Raw genomic sequence first — 14,772 nt, forward strand, 5'->3', positions numbered from 1 at the left:
TTGGAAATTTATATTCATTAAATAAAAGATAAAAAAAAAAAAAAAAAGAAAATGGAACTTTAGCATTTTGGTACTAAAAGGGTTTTAAGGTCCTATTTTAATAGGACATCTGCAAATTATTATTAAAGCATATTTAAAGTTTGAAGCAACACATCAAATTCACTTATAAATGAGAAAATGGTCATTAGAGTAGGAGTCCTGAGCTTTGCCCTCCTTCTGCTTTTTTCCCTTAATTATGGAAATATCTCTTTATCCATTGTGTTTCTTGGTGCGCACTTCTCTCCCCTGTGTTTTTGAAAAGCGTGAACCAATATATCTTTGTCCCTTAGATTACTTTTTGTTCAATAACAATGAAAGTTCAGAGGTTGGCTTTGGATGACTTCATGAAGTACAAATTTTGAGATAATGTTGTTTCTTGTTTATATAAAGTCAGCTATGTCTGAATATGTTTTTACCACTCAGAGATCAGATGAAATAACTATTTCACAGTATTAACCATGATTGAAACAGTAAAAGCTATTTATTCAGCAAATAGCTGGGGGACTTTCTTTAGTTTAAAAAATATATTTAGATATTGACTTTTGAGAAGATGGAGTAGACATACATTTTCCTACCCCCCTGCTAAGTACCCATACATACTTTGGACACTCTATATAAAACAATATAAAATTAAGACTCTGAATGGTAGAGAGAAGCAGCCAGGTCAGTCAGGGATCTCCAGATCTGGAAATAACACGGCGACGAGTGTCCTGGGTTTTCTGTTTCGTATTTCTTAGACTTCAAGCTGAGGTATAGAATCCAGCAACCTGGAAACACCAAAAGGCTCAGGTCAAAAAATGAAAAAAGCCTCTTTCCCAAACCCCAATGAAGGCTTATCTCCTTAACCAAAGGCCCAGGAAAGGGACAATGGGGGAAGGAAACATTTAGTCCATTACCGTTCCACTCCAGACAATCAACACCATGGAGAACTCTAAGCTCCATTACACCACGATATAGGAAAGGCTCAGTGGGGAGCTGAGACTTCTCCCCTCCAGAGGCTCAAGGAAGCTCCCCAACACCCATGCCAATGGTGGTTTCACAATAAATTAATGGGGGGAGGCAAGACTTACATCTTGTTAGCAGTGGTCAACTGCATCCAACTCTAAGGTGTCAGTGAGTTGTGTGTGGAAAGCCTAGAATTTCACCCTTAACTAGAAGTAAGGATTACTCTACCCTGTCCCCACTGTTAGTATCAGAGGAATATCAGTAGAAAGCCAGTACTTTCACAGTATGTAACGGTATTAAGATTACCACCACCATTGTGGCAGTGAAGATTCTGTGAAGAGCATGAGCTACTCTTCTTGCGTGTCAAGTGAGGACAAATGGAGAATCTGGACTTCTTTGTCTATCTAGTAGTTATAAGGTAGTCATTTCCTTGCCCTGTTGGAGTGGTGTCAGAGAAAGCTGGCTAAAATGCAAGGTCGAAAAAAGAACCAGCATCCCAAAAAATAATAAAAAAAAAGGTCAGGTTTCAGTAGAAAATCACTTGTGTTACCAAAAATGAGGAACATCTGAAACTGAATGAAAAAAGAATATCAACAGATGTCAACATGAAGGTGACAGAGATTTTAGATTCTGAAAAAGAAATTTAAATAGCAATGATAAAAATAGTTCAATGAGTAACTATGAAAACACTTGAAACAAAATAAAAAAAAGTCTTATAAAATATGTGAATTTGCAAGGGCTACTATAAAACTGTATCATGAACTGAGTGGCTTAACCAACAGTAATTTACTCACAGTTCTAAGAAGTCCAAGATCAAAGTGTCATTCTGGTTAATTCCTTTGGAGGATTTTGAGGGAGAATCTGTTCTGGGTCCCCTCTATTTAGCTTTGGTAGTTTTCTGGCATCCTTTTATTTGTGAACACACTCTCCTGACTTTTGCCTTCATGTTCATATGGTATTCTCCAGGTGTGTTTTTCTGTGTCCAAACTTCATCTTTTTTCAAAATGTTTAATTTATTTGAGAGGCAGCACACACACACACACACACACACAGAGAGAGAGAGAGAGAGAGAGATCATACATTCACTGGTTCACTCTCCAAAAACTCAAAAAAGCCAAGGCTGGGTTAGGCCATTATTAGGGGAGCTGATTCCGGGTAAAAGAGAGAGTTGGCCCAGTTTCCTCTCTCTGTCTTGTTTGTATGCTTTTGTCCTTCTGCTACATTATGAGACAGTACAAAGGATCTAGCAACACTCTAGTGCCATGCTCTTGAACTTTTTACCACAATCACAAGCTAAATAAAATTCCGTTATTTATAATTTATCCAGTCTGATATTATGCTATAGCAGCAGGAAATGGACTAAGACAGGGACTTGCCCTACTCCTATGATTCCATCTTAACTAATTACATTTGGTATACCTTTGATGCCAAATAAGTCACATTCTAGCATATTATGGGTTAGGATTTTTTAAAAGATTTTTTTTTTATTTGAAAGGCAGAGAGAGAGAGAGAGAGAGAGAAAGAGCAAGTGAGCTATCTTCCCTCAAATGGCCACAGAAACAGGACTGGGCTAGGCTGAAGCCAGGAGCCTGAAACTCCACTTGGTCTCCAATGTGGATGGCAGAGGCCCAAGTACTTGGAAAATCTTCCACTGCTTTCCTACATGCATTAGAAGGGAGCTGAGTAAGAAGTGGAGCAATCAGTACTAGAATTGGTGCTTATATGGGATGCCAGTGTCACAAATGGCTGCTTAATTGATGGTGCCATGATTCTGGCCCCTAGCAACAGGACTTTAAATGTTTGAATTTTAGAAGGACAAAATTTCAATCTGTAATGTCAGGAAAATAGAAAAGTTTAGTAAATATATAGAAGATATGAAGAAGAAAAACCAAATGAAAATTTTGTGACTAAAAAATATACTAACTAAAATAAAAATTTCAGTGGATGGGCTCAACAGCCAATTGGAAGGACAGACAAAATAACCAGTGACCTGGAAGATAGGATAATAGGAATCACCCAATCTAAACATCAGAAACAAAATAGAAAAAAAAGAATAAACAGAGCTTCAGTGCCTTTTGGGACTATAGCAAAAGATCTAACAGTGATGTCACTGGAGTACCAGAAAAGGAGGTAAAAGAGGGTAAAGGCTAAATATTTCCTGAATTTGCCATGAGATGGAGATTCATATTCAAAATGCTGAGTGTGCCCCAGATGGGATAAATCCAAAGAAATGTACATCACAACACATTACAATTAAAAATACATGTCAAAAAAACTAAAGACCAAGTGTTAAAAGTAACGAGAGTAATTCAGGAAAAAAAAATCCAAGTTACACAGAATTTCTCATCAGATACCATGAATGCCAGAAAAAAAGTAGCATAATATTATTTTTTTATTTTTATTTTTATTTTTATTTTTTACATGCAGAGTAAACAGTGAGAGAGAGAGAGACAGAGAGAAAGGTCTTCCTTTACCGTTGGTTCACCCTCCAATGGCCGCCGCGGCCGGCGCACCGCGCTGATCCAAAGGCAGGATCCAGGTGCCTCTCCTGGTCTCCCATGGGGTGCAGGGCCCAAGCACTTGGGCCATCCTCCACTGCATTCCTGGGCCACAGCAGAGAGCTGGCCTGGAAGAGGGGCAACCGGGACAAAATCTGGCGCCCCGACTGGGACTAGAATCCGGTGTGCCGGCGGCACAAGGCGGAGGATTAGCCTGTTGAGCCGCGGTGCCGGCCAGCATAATATTCTTTAAGTGATGAAAGAAAATCCCGGACAATGTAGAGTCCTAAAAACAGTTAATATACCCCTTTGAAATGAAGGGGAAATCAGGACTTTGAAAAACAAAGGTAAAGAAGGACAATTTATTGCCAGTCTATCTACTTTGAAGCATGGCCCAAGGAAGGAAATGACAAAAAAGAAAGATAAATGAAGGAACTCTGGAACATTAAAAAGGAATGAAAAGCAATATAAGCTAAAATATGAATAAATACAATAGATTTCCTTCACCGCTAATCTAAATACGTTGGATAGTTGAAATGAAATACTGCATGATCTGGTTCTAAATATGTGAGTATGGAAGAAATGCTTTACAAATGTATTAAAGGGGGCTGGTGCAGTGGTGTAGCGGGTAAAGATGCCGCTTGCAGTGCCGCCATCCCTATGAGTGCAGGTTCGAGCCCCGGCTGCTCCACTTCAAATCCAGCTCTCTGTTATGGCCTGGAAAAGCAGTAGAAGATGGCCCAAGTCCTTGGGCCCCTGCACCCATGTGAGAGAACCAGAAGAAGCTTCTGGCTCCTGTCTTTGGATTGGCGCAGCTCTGGCTGTTGTGGCCAATTGGGGAGTGAACTAGCGGATGGAAGACCTCTCCTCTCTCTGCTTCTCCTTCTCTCTCTGTGTAACTCTGATTTTCAAATAAATAAATAAATAAATCTTTTAAAAAATGTATTAAGGGTGAAAAAGGGTAAAGGGACATATAAGGAGGTGAGATTTCTATACTTCATTTGAACTGTTAAATAATGACATTACATTTTACCATACAGTATATGTGTCACAGCAAAGTTTTTTGTAGTATTACAGGAGATTATTCCAAAATTTATGTGGAAAGATTAAGGTAAAACTATGGAAAAAAAAGAACAAAATGTGATGAATCAGTCTACTTGATATCAAGATTTATTATATGGCTGTAGTCATCAGTGCAGAAATGTAGACAAATGGAACAGAATAAACCAGGAATAGACCCACACAAATATGCCTTACTGATTTTTTGCATAGGTGCAAAAGTAACTAAATGGAGGAAAGATAACTTTTTAGTGAAAGGGGTGTCTATCAACTTGACATTCACATGCCCCCCCTTTCCTTACCCCAACTCCCAAAATAAACCTTGAACTCAGTTTCATACTTTATACCAAAGTCTTCTCAAGTGAATCACAGACTTAAATGTTAAACATAAAACTTAGAAAATGTCATGAGAGAAAATACTGAGATCCAGCAATAGATAAATATTTCTTAGATTTGACATTCAAAGCACAATCTATAAAAAAAAGAACTTGTAACTTTGTCTTCATCCAAATTAAAATCCTTTCTTTGAAAGGCCTTGCTATAATGATAAAAAGTCAAGTATGAACTGGGAAAAAAATTTGCAAACCATATAGCTACAAAAGAGTAGTATCTAGAATGCATGAGAACTTTGAAAATTCAGCAGTAAAGAAATCAATGGGCCAGCTCCATGGCTCACTTGGTTAATCCTCCACCTGCGGCACCGGCATCCCATATGGGCGTCAGGTTCTAGTCTTGGTTGCTCGTCTTCCAGTCCTCAGCTCTCTGCTGTGGCCCAGGAGGGCAGTGGAGGATGGCCCAAGTGTTTGGGCCCCTGCACCCGCACAGGAGACTAGGAAGAAGCACCTGGCTCCTGACTTCTGATCAGCACAGTGCCGGCCATAGCAGCCACTTGGGGGAATGAACCAATGGAAGGAAGACCTTTCTCTGTCTGTCTCTCTCACTGTCTAACTCTATCTGTAAAATAAATAAAATAAAAATAAAATTATAAAAAAAGGAAATCAAGCAATATAACTAGAAAATAGGCAAAAGAAATGGAAAACAACTCAAAGAAGAGAAAAACATAGCAAATAAGCAATTGAAAAGATGTTTAAGAGCATTAGCCATTGGCAGATCAAAATTAAAAGAGAAATAATAGTACATACAAATATATCAGAAGGCTATAATAAAATATTGACAACACAAAATGCTGGCAAGGACAAGGAAACACTGGATCACTCCTGTGTTGCTAGGACATGAAGACACATAAGTTTACATAAAAGCTATGCATGACTATCAACTGCAGCTTTATTTATAACTGGAGGTGAGTATTTGGCAGAGTGGTTGATACTGCTTGGGATACCTGCATCTGATAGCAGAGTGCCTGAATTTGGGTCCTTGCTTAGCACTAGGTCCTAGCTTCCTGCTAATGTTCACCCTGAGAGGCAGCGGTGATGTCTCTGCCACCTATGTGGAAGACCTAGATTGATGTCTGGGATCCTGACTTCAGCCTGGTGCAGCCCTGATTGTTCTGAGTACACTGTGAGTAAATCAGTGGATGGGACATCTTTCACTGTTTGTCTCTGTGTCTTCAAATTAAATAAAAATGAATAAATAAAAAAAATCAAAAACCCTGGAAGTTATATAGATGTCCTAGAATAGGAAAATGGTTAAACCAACTATGATACATCAAATACATCCATACCATAGATTAACACTGATAAATCAAAGGAGCAAAGATGATGCACACAACAACTTGGATGAATTTCCAGAATATTATGCTGGGAGGAAAAAAAACAACCTGGAAGATTTACGTATTATTCCATTCTATTTATATTACCTTCCTGAAATGACAAGTTAGAGAACTGGAGAACAGAATCGTGGGTGCCAGGAGTGAGGCAGCAAGGACAGGAGTGGAGAGAGAGAAGTAGTTGGGATTGCCAAAGGGGTACATGCAGAATCCTTGTGTTACAGAAATGTTCTGTCTTGACTGTACTGAAACTAAGGTTCTAGCTGTGATAGTAAGCCACGGTGCTGCAAGGTGTTGCCTTGGAGGAAACTGGATGAAGGCTACATGGGATCTCTCTGTAGTATACTTCTTATAAATGCACGTGACTCTATTTTAGCTAAAAATTTATATTTTATATAAAGCCTCTTTATATCAGTAGGCTTTTATCTAAATAACTGAGTTTGTTCTGCTTTGGATTTTGGATTATCTCTAATAAATAGTTATTAGTTTCTCTTAAAACTGTCATTGGAGAGAACCTGAAAATTCCTTTGGTTTCTACAATGTTAAAATTATGAATAATTCTCAAGGCAATACATGCTAGCATTATACATATTCTTAAACATCTAGGAAGGGGATACGCTTATGTCAGAATTATACCAAAGTATTTAAGAAATATATAAGTACAAATGATACTTTAAGTATTCCTAAGATATGGGCATGTCATTTTTTTAAAAAAAATTATTCTGAGGGAGGGGCCAGTGCTATGGTGTAGTGGATAAAGCTGCTACCTACAGTGCAGGCATCCCATATAGGTGCTGGTTCAAGACCTACCTGCTCTACTTCCCATCCAGTTCCCTGCTAATGGCCTGGGAAAGTAGTGGAGGATGGCCTAAGTGCTTGGGCCAGTGCATCCACATGGGGGACCTGGAAGAAGCTCCTATATCCTGGTTTTGGATTGGCCTAGCTCCAGCTATTGTGGCCATTTGGGGAGTGAACCACCAGATGGAAGCTCTTTCTCCCTCCTGCTCTCGCTCTGCAACTCTTTCAAATAAATAAATAAATACATCTTTTATTTTTACCTTTTGGCACCAAAACAAATTTATTTTTCCATTCCATTTTTCATGAACTTCTTGAAGTACCCTAGTATTCTTCTTTTTTAACACAAAATATAGTTTTTATTTAAGCAGTTACATGAATGAGGCTGTTTTTAAGTTTCTTCACTGACAGCCCCATTTTAGCTATTGAACTAATTATACTTAAATTAACAGCAGTAAAATTATAAAAATTAAAATTTAAACATGAAAATATGGAGCAACAACCAAAAAAGAACAGGAAGTATTTTAATTACCAAACAGATTAACAAATTCACAGACACTCAGATGCTTTCTGAGGCATATCAAAACACCTACATAAAAGGTTGTATTCATTTGAGAGGTATCAGTGCTGAGACTATTTGTAGCACTTACAGTATATACAAAACAGCATTAGGCTACTATGGTTCATATTTGAGAAACACAAATTTAAGTTTATGCTACAATTGCCAATATAACGTTATAGCTAACAAAGTGACTCATTTCATATTTTTTCTTCTGAAACTCAATAAGGAAGTTATCATTTAAGCACATAGAAAAATGCCATGTCTTCTTCCTTTATAATAATAAATTTTAAAATCCAAATACTTTATATTGTGGAAACTTTACCTAGTTGTACAAAGGCTCTGAAATACAGTACAGTCATAAAGTTTCTTCTTTGTAGATTTCATTAATTTATAGTTATTTTAGTATAGATAAATGGAGGACACTCCTCAAGATTATTGGGCAACAAAAATGTCAGTGTGTATTTAAGTATGCACACACCACAACCACAAACATAGCAAGTCAATTCCCTCATATGTCCTCCACTGCCTTCAGTGTTCCTTTCCATGTCACAGGAGCTAGTTTAATGGATACCTTGGGTCTCAACCTATCTCTGAAAGTTCCTTTATTAAAAGTTTTGAAATTTAACTAATTGAACATTTACAGTCTCAATAAGCTAGGCTTCTTTTTTCTTACTCTTCACTAACTAGTTCAAATACAATATGTAATGTTCTAAATTGTTGTAGACACTTTATTAACATGATTAAAGATATCTAAAAATGCCATTAGTGGGTAAAATATTAACAACAAAAGATATTAAGAGTATTTTTGAGACTACTTTTTTCCTAACTAGAAAAGCTATGGAATTCATAATGAGCAGAGTTATAATGACACTTTAATCCTGCTGTTTTACAACATCAATACTAAGAGCAAATGCACAAAGAACAGAAAAGAAACACAGGATTTCAAAAGAAAAATCTAATAAACACTTGAATTTTGGATGCTTCAAACACAAAAGGGTTCACAGTGCTTATAAGCACTGTTATTATTTTCATCCTTTAAGCAGTTCAACTCTTTATTTCATTTCTAATTTTATCCAGAAATAAAAACCTAATTCTTTACATAATGCATCTTATCAATTTCAGTTTTCAAGTATTCAAGTAATGCAAACCCAAGTATTTTCTTTTGTGGTAACAACGCACTTATATAGACTGAGCTTCAAAGACAGGGAAAAATTCATTTAAAATAATTGATACACTTTTCTGCCCAAAGACATAAGAACTAAGACTTAATGTAATCACGCAAATGGTATTTAATAAGAGAAGGAAAAAAAAAATGGTCCATATAATCAATGACTCCTTATTAAAAAGATTCAAAAACAGATTGCCTTAATATGTTAGATTCCCAGTAACAGGATATTCTGAAATCTAAGGAACTACAGAAGGAAAACCAGAGTAGGTTCAATTTCCCTGCTGTTTTTCCATAAAGGTATAATTGTTTACTTTGGATTTCCTTTCTACTTTCACTGGGAGATTTTCTGCTGTCATCTTTCATAGTGATGACCATGTTTCTGTGTGTAGCATATTCTTAAGCATCTTTTGTAACACTGGATGAGCGGTGACAAATTATTTGAATTTCTATTTTTAATGGAAGGTCTTTATTTCACCTTCATTCATAAATATGAGCTTTGCAGGATATGGTATTCTGAGCTGACAGGTTTTTTTTTTTCTCTTAAGTCTTGGAATATATCTCACCATTCTCTTCCAGCCTGTAGGATTTCTGATGTGAAGTCCGATGTGAGTCTAATTGGAGATCTTCTGAAAGTAATCTGGTGTTCCTCTCGTGCATATTTTAGAATCTTTTCTTTATGTTTTACTGTGGAGAGCTTGATTACAATGTGTCATGACGAAGCTCTTTTCTGGTCATGTCTATATAGGATTTCTATATGTTTCCTGCACTTGGATGTCCCTTTCTCCAAATTAGGGAAGTTTCCTGTAATTATTTCACTAAAAAGGCCTTCGAATCCATTTTCTCTTTCCACACCTTCAGTAACTCCTAAGGCCTATATGTTGGGTAATTTCATAGTATCCCATAAATCTCCCACACTATCTTTTAGTTTTTTAATCTTTTCTTTTTTGGTCTGACAGTAAAATTTCCAGAGATTTGTCATGTAACTCAGATATTCTTTCTTTTGCCTCACCAAGTCTGTTCTTAAGGCTTTCCAGCATATTTCTTATTTGTTCTATTGAAATCTCCGTTTCCAATATTTCATTTTGGTTTCTCTTTAAAAATCTCAATTTCATAGGAAAAATATTCATTCATGTCATGTATGGATTTTTTTAATTCATGGATTTGCTTCTGATTACTTCAAAGTAATCCTACAATCAATTTTTTTGAGTTCCATCCCCAGCATTTTTTCAGTCTCTTCATTTTCACATTCTAAGATTGAAGTGTTTTCCTTTTGAGGTATCAGATTGTCTTCCTTATTCTTGATTCTTGAGTTGCTGCGTTTATTTTTGGGCATTTGTGGAGATATTTTTTTTTCCCTGCTATGACTTTTATCTTTGGACTATGTGGATTAGTGGAGTGTCTGCTCTTTCAGTGAATACCCTGTGGCCTGTGCTGGGTATAGTCAGGGAGCTCTGTTCAGTGCTCCAGGGTGAGCGGAGTGTCCAAAGTGACACCCAAATTGGGCCTAGTAAATTTCTTCTTTTTTTTTAATCAGAAGGGAGGATTAATCTGCTCTTTTGATGTAGTCTCATGCTTACCTCCTCTCCTCCAAGGAGAATAATGCCTGGTTGCTAGTCCCAGTGGGTATAATATTTGTTTGCCCTTCCACAAGAACCACACAAAGGATCCATGCAGTGCTCTGTGTGAGAATGGATCCTGCAACAATGACCCTCACCAGGGAACCAGGGAACCTGGAGTGTGTGGAGTTTCCCCTGACTACCCAAAGACCCAGCTACATATTCAGCCCTCACACACAATGTTTTCACAGTTCCAGCACACAAGGCTCCCACAGTCATGCGCACCCAGACCCCTGTCAATTCTTCCAGCCAGACTCAGGCATCTCCACTTGGCTGGTTGTTGGATGCACAAACACAAGCGGGTGCAACTGTTACAAATGTCCAAAATGGCCCTATCTCTGCTAGTTATAGGATACCGGTGCCAGGTGGTCAGGGAGAGAGAAATGTGTGTCCCCCCCCCCCCCCCCCCGGCCATTTTCCCCTCTAGGTTGGCAGGCACACTTCTCCCCTCTGGGCTCCAAGATGTACACAGGCCAGGTTCTTTCCACAGGTTTTTTTTTTTTTTTTTTTTTTTTTTAATTTGACAGGTAGAGTTATAGACAGTGAGAGACAGAGAGACAGAGAGAAAGATCTTCCTTCCGTTGGTTCACTCCCAAATGGCCGCTACGTCCGGTGCTGTGCCAATCCGAAACCAGGAGCCAGGTGCTTCTTCCTGGTCTCTTGTGCGGGTGCAGGGGCCCAAACACCTGGGCCATCCTCCACTGCCCTCCTGGGCCACAGCAGAGAGCTGGACTGGAAGAGGAGCAACTGGGACTAGAACCCGGTGCCCATATGGGATGCCAGCGCTGCAGGTGGAGGATTAACCAAGTGAGCCATAGTGCTGGCCCCTCTTTCCACAGTTTTATTGCCAGTGGCTTAGGTTGCTGCAGTCTGGTCTCGCCTCACTCTCCAAAGCTGGTACTGAGGCTCTTTGCTGCTGGGGTCTTCAGTTGTGTGTGTCTATACCCTCCACGTAGATCTACAGTATTTCTCTAATTTGCCTGGAGTTTCCTCTGCTGTTTTCTTCCTAATTCTCCTGAGATTGGACTATCTCTATATTTTTTAAAAACTATCTTCTCCTAGACTGGAGCAGTAAGCTCCCAACCTATTCTGCCATCTTTGAGTCTGCCTTCTGTGTGTTCAAATAAATAAATCTTTAAAAAATTATTTGTGCTAGAAGGAGATAGATACATACCAGAGATCTCCCACTCACTGGTTAACTCTCCTAAATGCCAACAAGAGCCAGGGCTGCACCAGAGAGAGCCATCTGGGTTTCTTACAGGGGTGGCAGGGACTCAAGTACTTGAGCCATCACTGCTGTCTGCCAGAGTGTACCTTAGCAAGAAACTGGCTTGGAAGCAGAGACAAGTCTAAAGAATATATCAGAATTTTCATCAAAGTTAAAAAGTCAAAACAGAAAGTGAGATGCTTAGTTTCTGAACAGCTCAAGACTGCAGCACTCAGATTTTCCTTTATTGAGAAGGGAGAAAAGGGAGCTGGATTTACATTAGCACCGTGTTTACCAGGTACATGGGAAACAGACAATGAAATAGGAAACCTGAACAGACTGTACTTATTGAGAAAATTGTCCTCACTTTTAATCTCTTTTTTCCTCTAGATCCAGTTTGGCTTTTCTTTAACTTGATATTCTGCAGTTTTGTTTATCCTGCTCAGAACTTAATGTGCTTCTTAAATCTGAAGAAATATACTCCTTTAATTTTTGTAAAAATTCAGTTATTATACCTTTGGTAATTGCACCTTCCTACTCGCTCTGTTCTTCACTTCTGGGATGTCAATGGATATGTGTTGGAACTTTTAATTCTACAGAGTGTTTACCAAGTCAGGAAACACAGTATAATAAGGAATAACTTATGTATGGGAAAATGTCCTTTTTTCGGTGCTCTAGATCAGCGAGTTTTGGCAAATGGATGCCTTCAGAGAAGTGCTGTGAAGATTTAGAATATTCCTTTTACTACAAGAAATTCTCTCATATCCCTTTGCTCGTTGTTCTTTTTTAATATTTAAGAGTTAAAGAGAAAGAGAAAGAGAGAGAGAGAAAAAGAGAGAGAGAGAAAGTCTTCCATCCACTGATTCACTCCCCAAATGGCGTCAAGGGCCAGAGCTGGTGTGATCCAAAGCCAGGAGCCAGGAGCTTCTTCTGGGTCTCCCACGTGGGTGCAGCAGCCCAAGTATTGGGCCATCTTCCACTGCTTTCTCAGGCCATAAGCAGAGAGCTAGATTGGGAAAGGAGCTGCCAGGACATGAACCGGTGCCCATATGGGATGCTGGAGCTGAAGGCGGAGGCTTAACCTACTATGCCACAGCGCAGGCCTCAGTCCCTCTGTTCTTAATTCTCTTCCCCCACTCCTGACACCTAGAAATCACTGATCTCTTTTCCTACAGTTTTACCTTTCCAAGAATGTCACATAAATGGAATCAGTGAAGATGTAGTCTTGGATTCCATTGATGGAATATTTTTGAGGTTTGCTCAACTGTGGTACATATCCATAGATCATTCTTTTTAGGGCTGAGGTGTGTTACATTACGTGGGTGTTTCACAGTTGGTTTAGCTATTCACTAGTAATGGGCATTTTGTTATTTCTAGGAGAAGTGTTGCTGGGATGTTATGGTAAGCTCTTAGGTGTGGGATTGTTTACGCATGTTATAAGAAACTGATGAACTCTTTTCCAGAGCGGTTCTATTTCCCAGGAGCACCCAGACAGCAGTAGGACGGGGCGCAGGCTCCTCACGAAACACTGGTGGCTACCGGCTGCGGGGGATGGGGGGTGGGGAAGGGTGACCACTGGTGGGACCCAGCGCAGTCTCCTGGGAGAACCCACCTCGCCTCCCCAGAAGCTCCCACTGCAGCCCTGCGCCTCCCAGCCCTGTGGCCCCGTGGGCCCACTCACCTCTCCTGATCTCTGACGCTGGGGACCTCAGCCTTCTTGGCAGCCTCTTCCTCCTCCTCTTTCTCCTGAGGCTGCTCGGAGGTGGCGCCGTTCTCCACCTCAGCAGACACGAGCTGCTCTGCCGCCAAGATGGCAACCGCCTTCTCCTCCACTGCGGCGTCTTCTGCTGCCTTGGGTTGTTTAGGGGGCTCCTCCAGCAGCTCCGCTGCTCTCCTCTTCAGTGCCCCCTTCTCCTTCTTCTCCGCAGCCGGCTCCTCGATGACCATGACCAGCGTCCCCTCCTCATCACTGCTCCCCTCGTCCTTGCCCTTCCGATCGCCGTCCCCGGCTGCGGCCCGGGGCTTGGTCTCTCCCCGGCTCCTCTTCTTCTGGGCGGGCTTGGCTGCAGACGCCTTGACGGTGGGGTCGTGCTCGATCTCCCACAGGCCCTCGCCGAAGCCTTTCCTCTTGTTGGGCTTGCCCAGCTTCTCCTTGGACTGCTCGTAAGGGAAGAGGTCTTTGGGGCCCAGGAATGCCGTCTCGTGGGTCCCGAAAAAAAACACCTGATACTTGTTGGCTGTGGACTTGGCGGTGGCCTCAGGGACCTCGTCAATCCGGGCCGGCCAGTGTGGGTAGCCCTTCATCTTGGCGAACACCAAGTCCCCGTACTTGTACTCCTGCCGGTTGGGTCGCGACATGGCGGGGCTCTGACCGCCCCGGGCTCTGCAACGGGCTGCGCGGCGCGAGCCCGAGTAGTTATGTTTTGAAATAATAGGATCGCTATATTTTTCTTCAATTTCTAAGCAGACATCTTTAACGTAAAACAAAAACAAAAACAAAAAACAAAAAACACACACACACCAAAAGCCCAAAACCAAAAAACAAAAAAAAACTCTAGATTTAAAGCTGGGACTCTGGTCATTCATCAGAAAAAAAAATGAAACACACACACTATTTTTTGTGTGCTTCCCAATTTTTTTGAACCTCAGTAGTGTAGTTTTTAGATTAACAAATGAACCCACTGCTTTATACTTAGAGATCTTTTACATAAATATAAGTTCTCTGACTCTAACTAGATTTTATATTTTCTGTCATTTATTTATTTTTCTGGCATTTCTTTTATTCTTTGTCATTTGTTTCTTGAATATTGATCATTCAATCATTTGCCAATTTTTTCTTTATCTGTTTCTGATTTGTTGTATCCCATTATGGGTGTTGCTGTAAAACCCAGTACATTTCTTTTTCATTATAAGAGTTGCTGTGTGATTCTTTTTTTAATTTTTAAATTGATGTAATTAATTTATTTGGAAAGCAGACACAGAGATATTGTCCATCTTCTCATTCACTCTCCAAATGCCTGAACCAGCAGAGGTTGGGCCAGGCTGAAGTCGGGAGCCTGGAATTCAACCCAGGTCTCCATCATAGGTGGCTGGATCCAAATGCTCCTGCTCTCATATGGAGATTCCCATGGTGTGCATTAGCAGGAAGCCAGAATCC

At 40.1% G+C, this 14,772-nt stretch overlaps 1 protein-coding gene across 1 annotated transcript; it reads right to left on the reverse strand.

Annotated features, from left to right (window-relative positions):
- Positions 1-501: 501 nt before the first annotated feature.
- LOC100357981 (hepatoma-derived growth factor) lies at positions 502-13,979 on the reverse strand. The gene is made up of 2 exons (XM_008255546.4): positions 13,297-13,979; positions 502-806 (listed from the first exon to the last, which is right to left on the reverse strand). Exons 1-2 carry the CDS (start codon positions 13,971-13,973, stop codon positions 773-775), a joined length of 711 nt encoding a protein of 236 aa, XP_008253768.2. The 5' UTR covers positions 13,974-13,979; the 3' UTR covers positions 502-772.
- Positions 13,980-14,772: the final 793 nt, after the last annotated feature.

This window comes from Oryctolagus cuniculus, chromosome 6 (genome assembly GCF_051225735.1).
Source record: "Oryctolagus cuniculus isolate XC-2025 breed Fujian yellow rabbit chromosome 6, ASM5122573v1, whole genome shotgun sequence".
In the NCBI taxonomy this organism is placed as follows: domain Eukaryota; kingdom Metazoa; phylum Chordata; class Mammalia; order Lagomorpha; family Leporidae; genus Oryctolagus; species Oryctolagus cuniculus.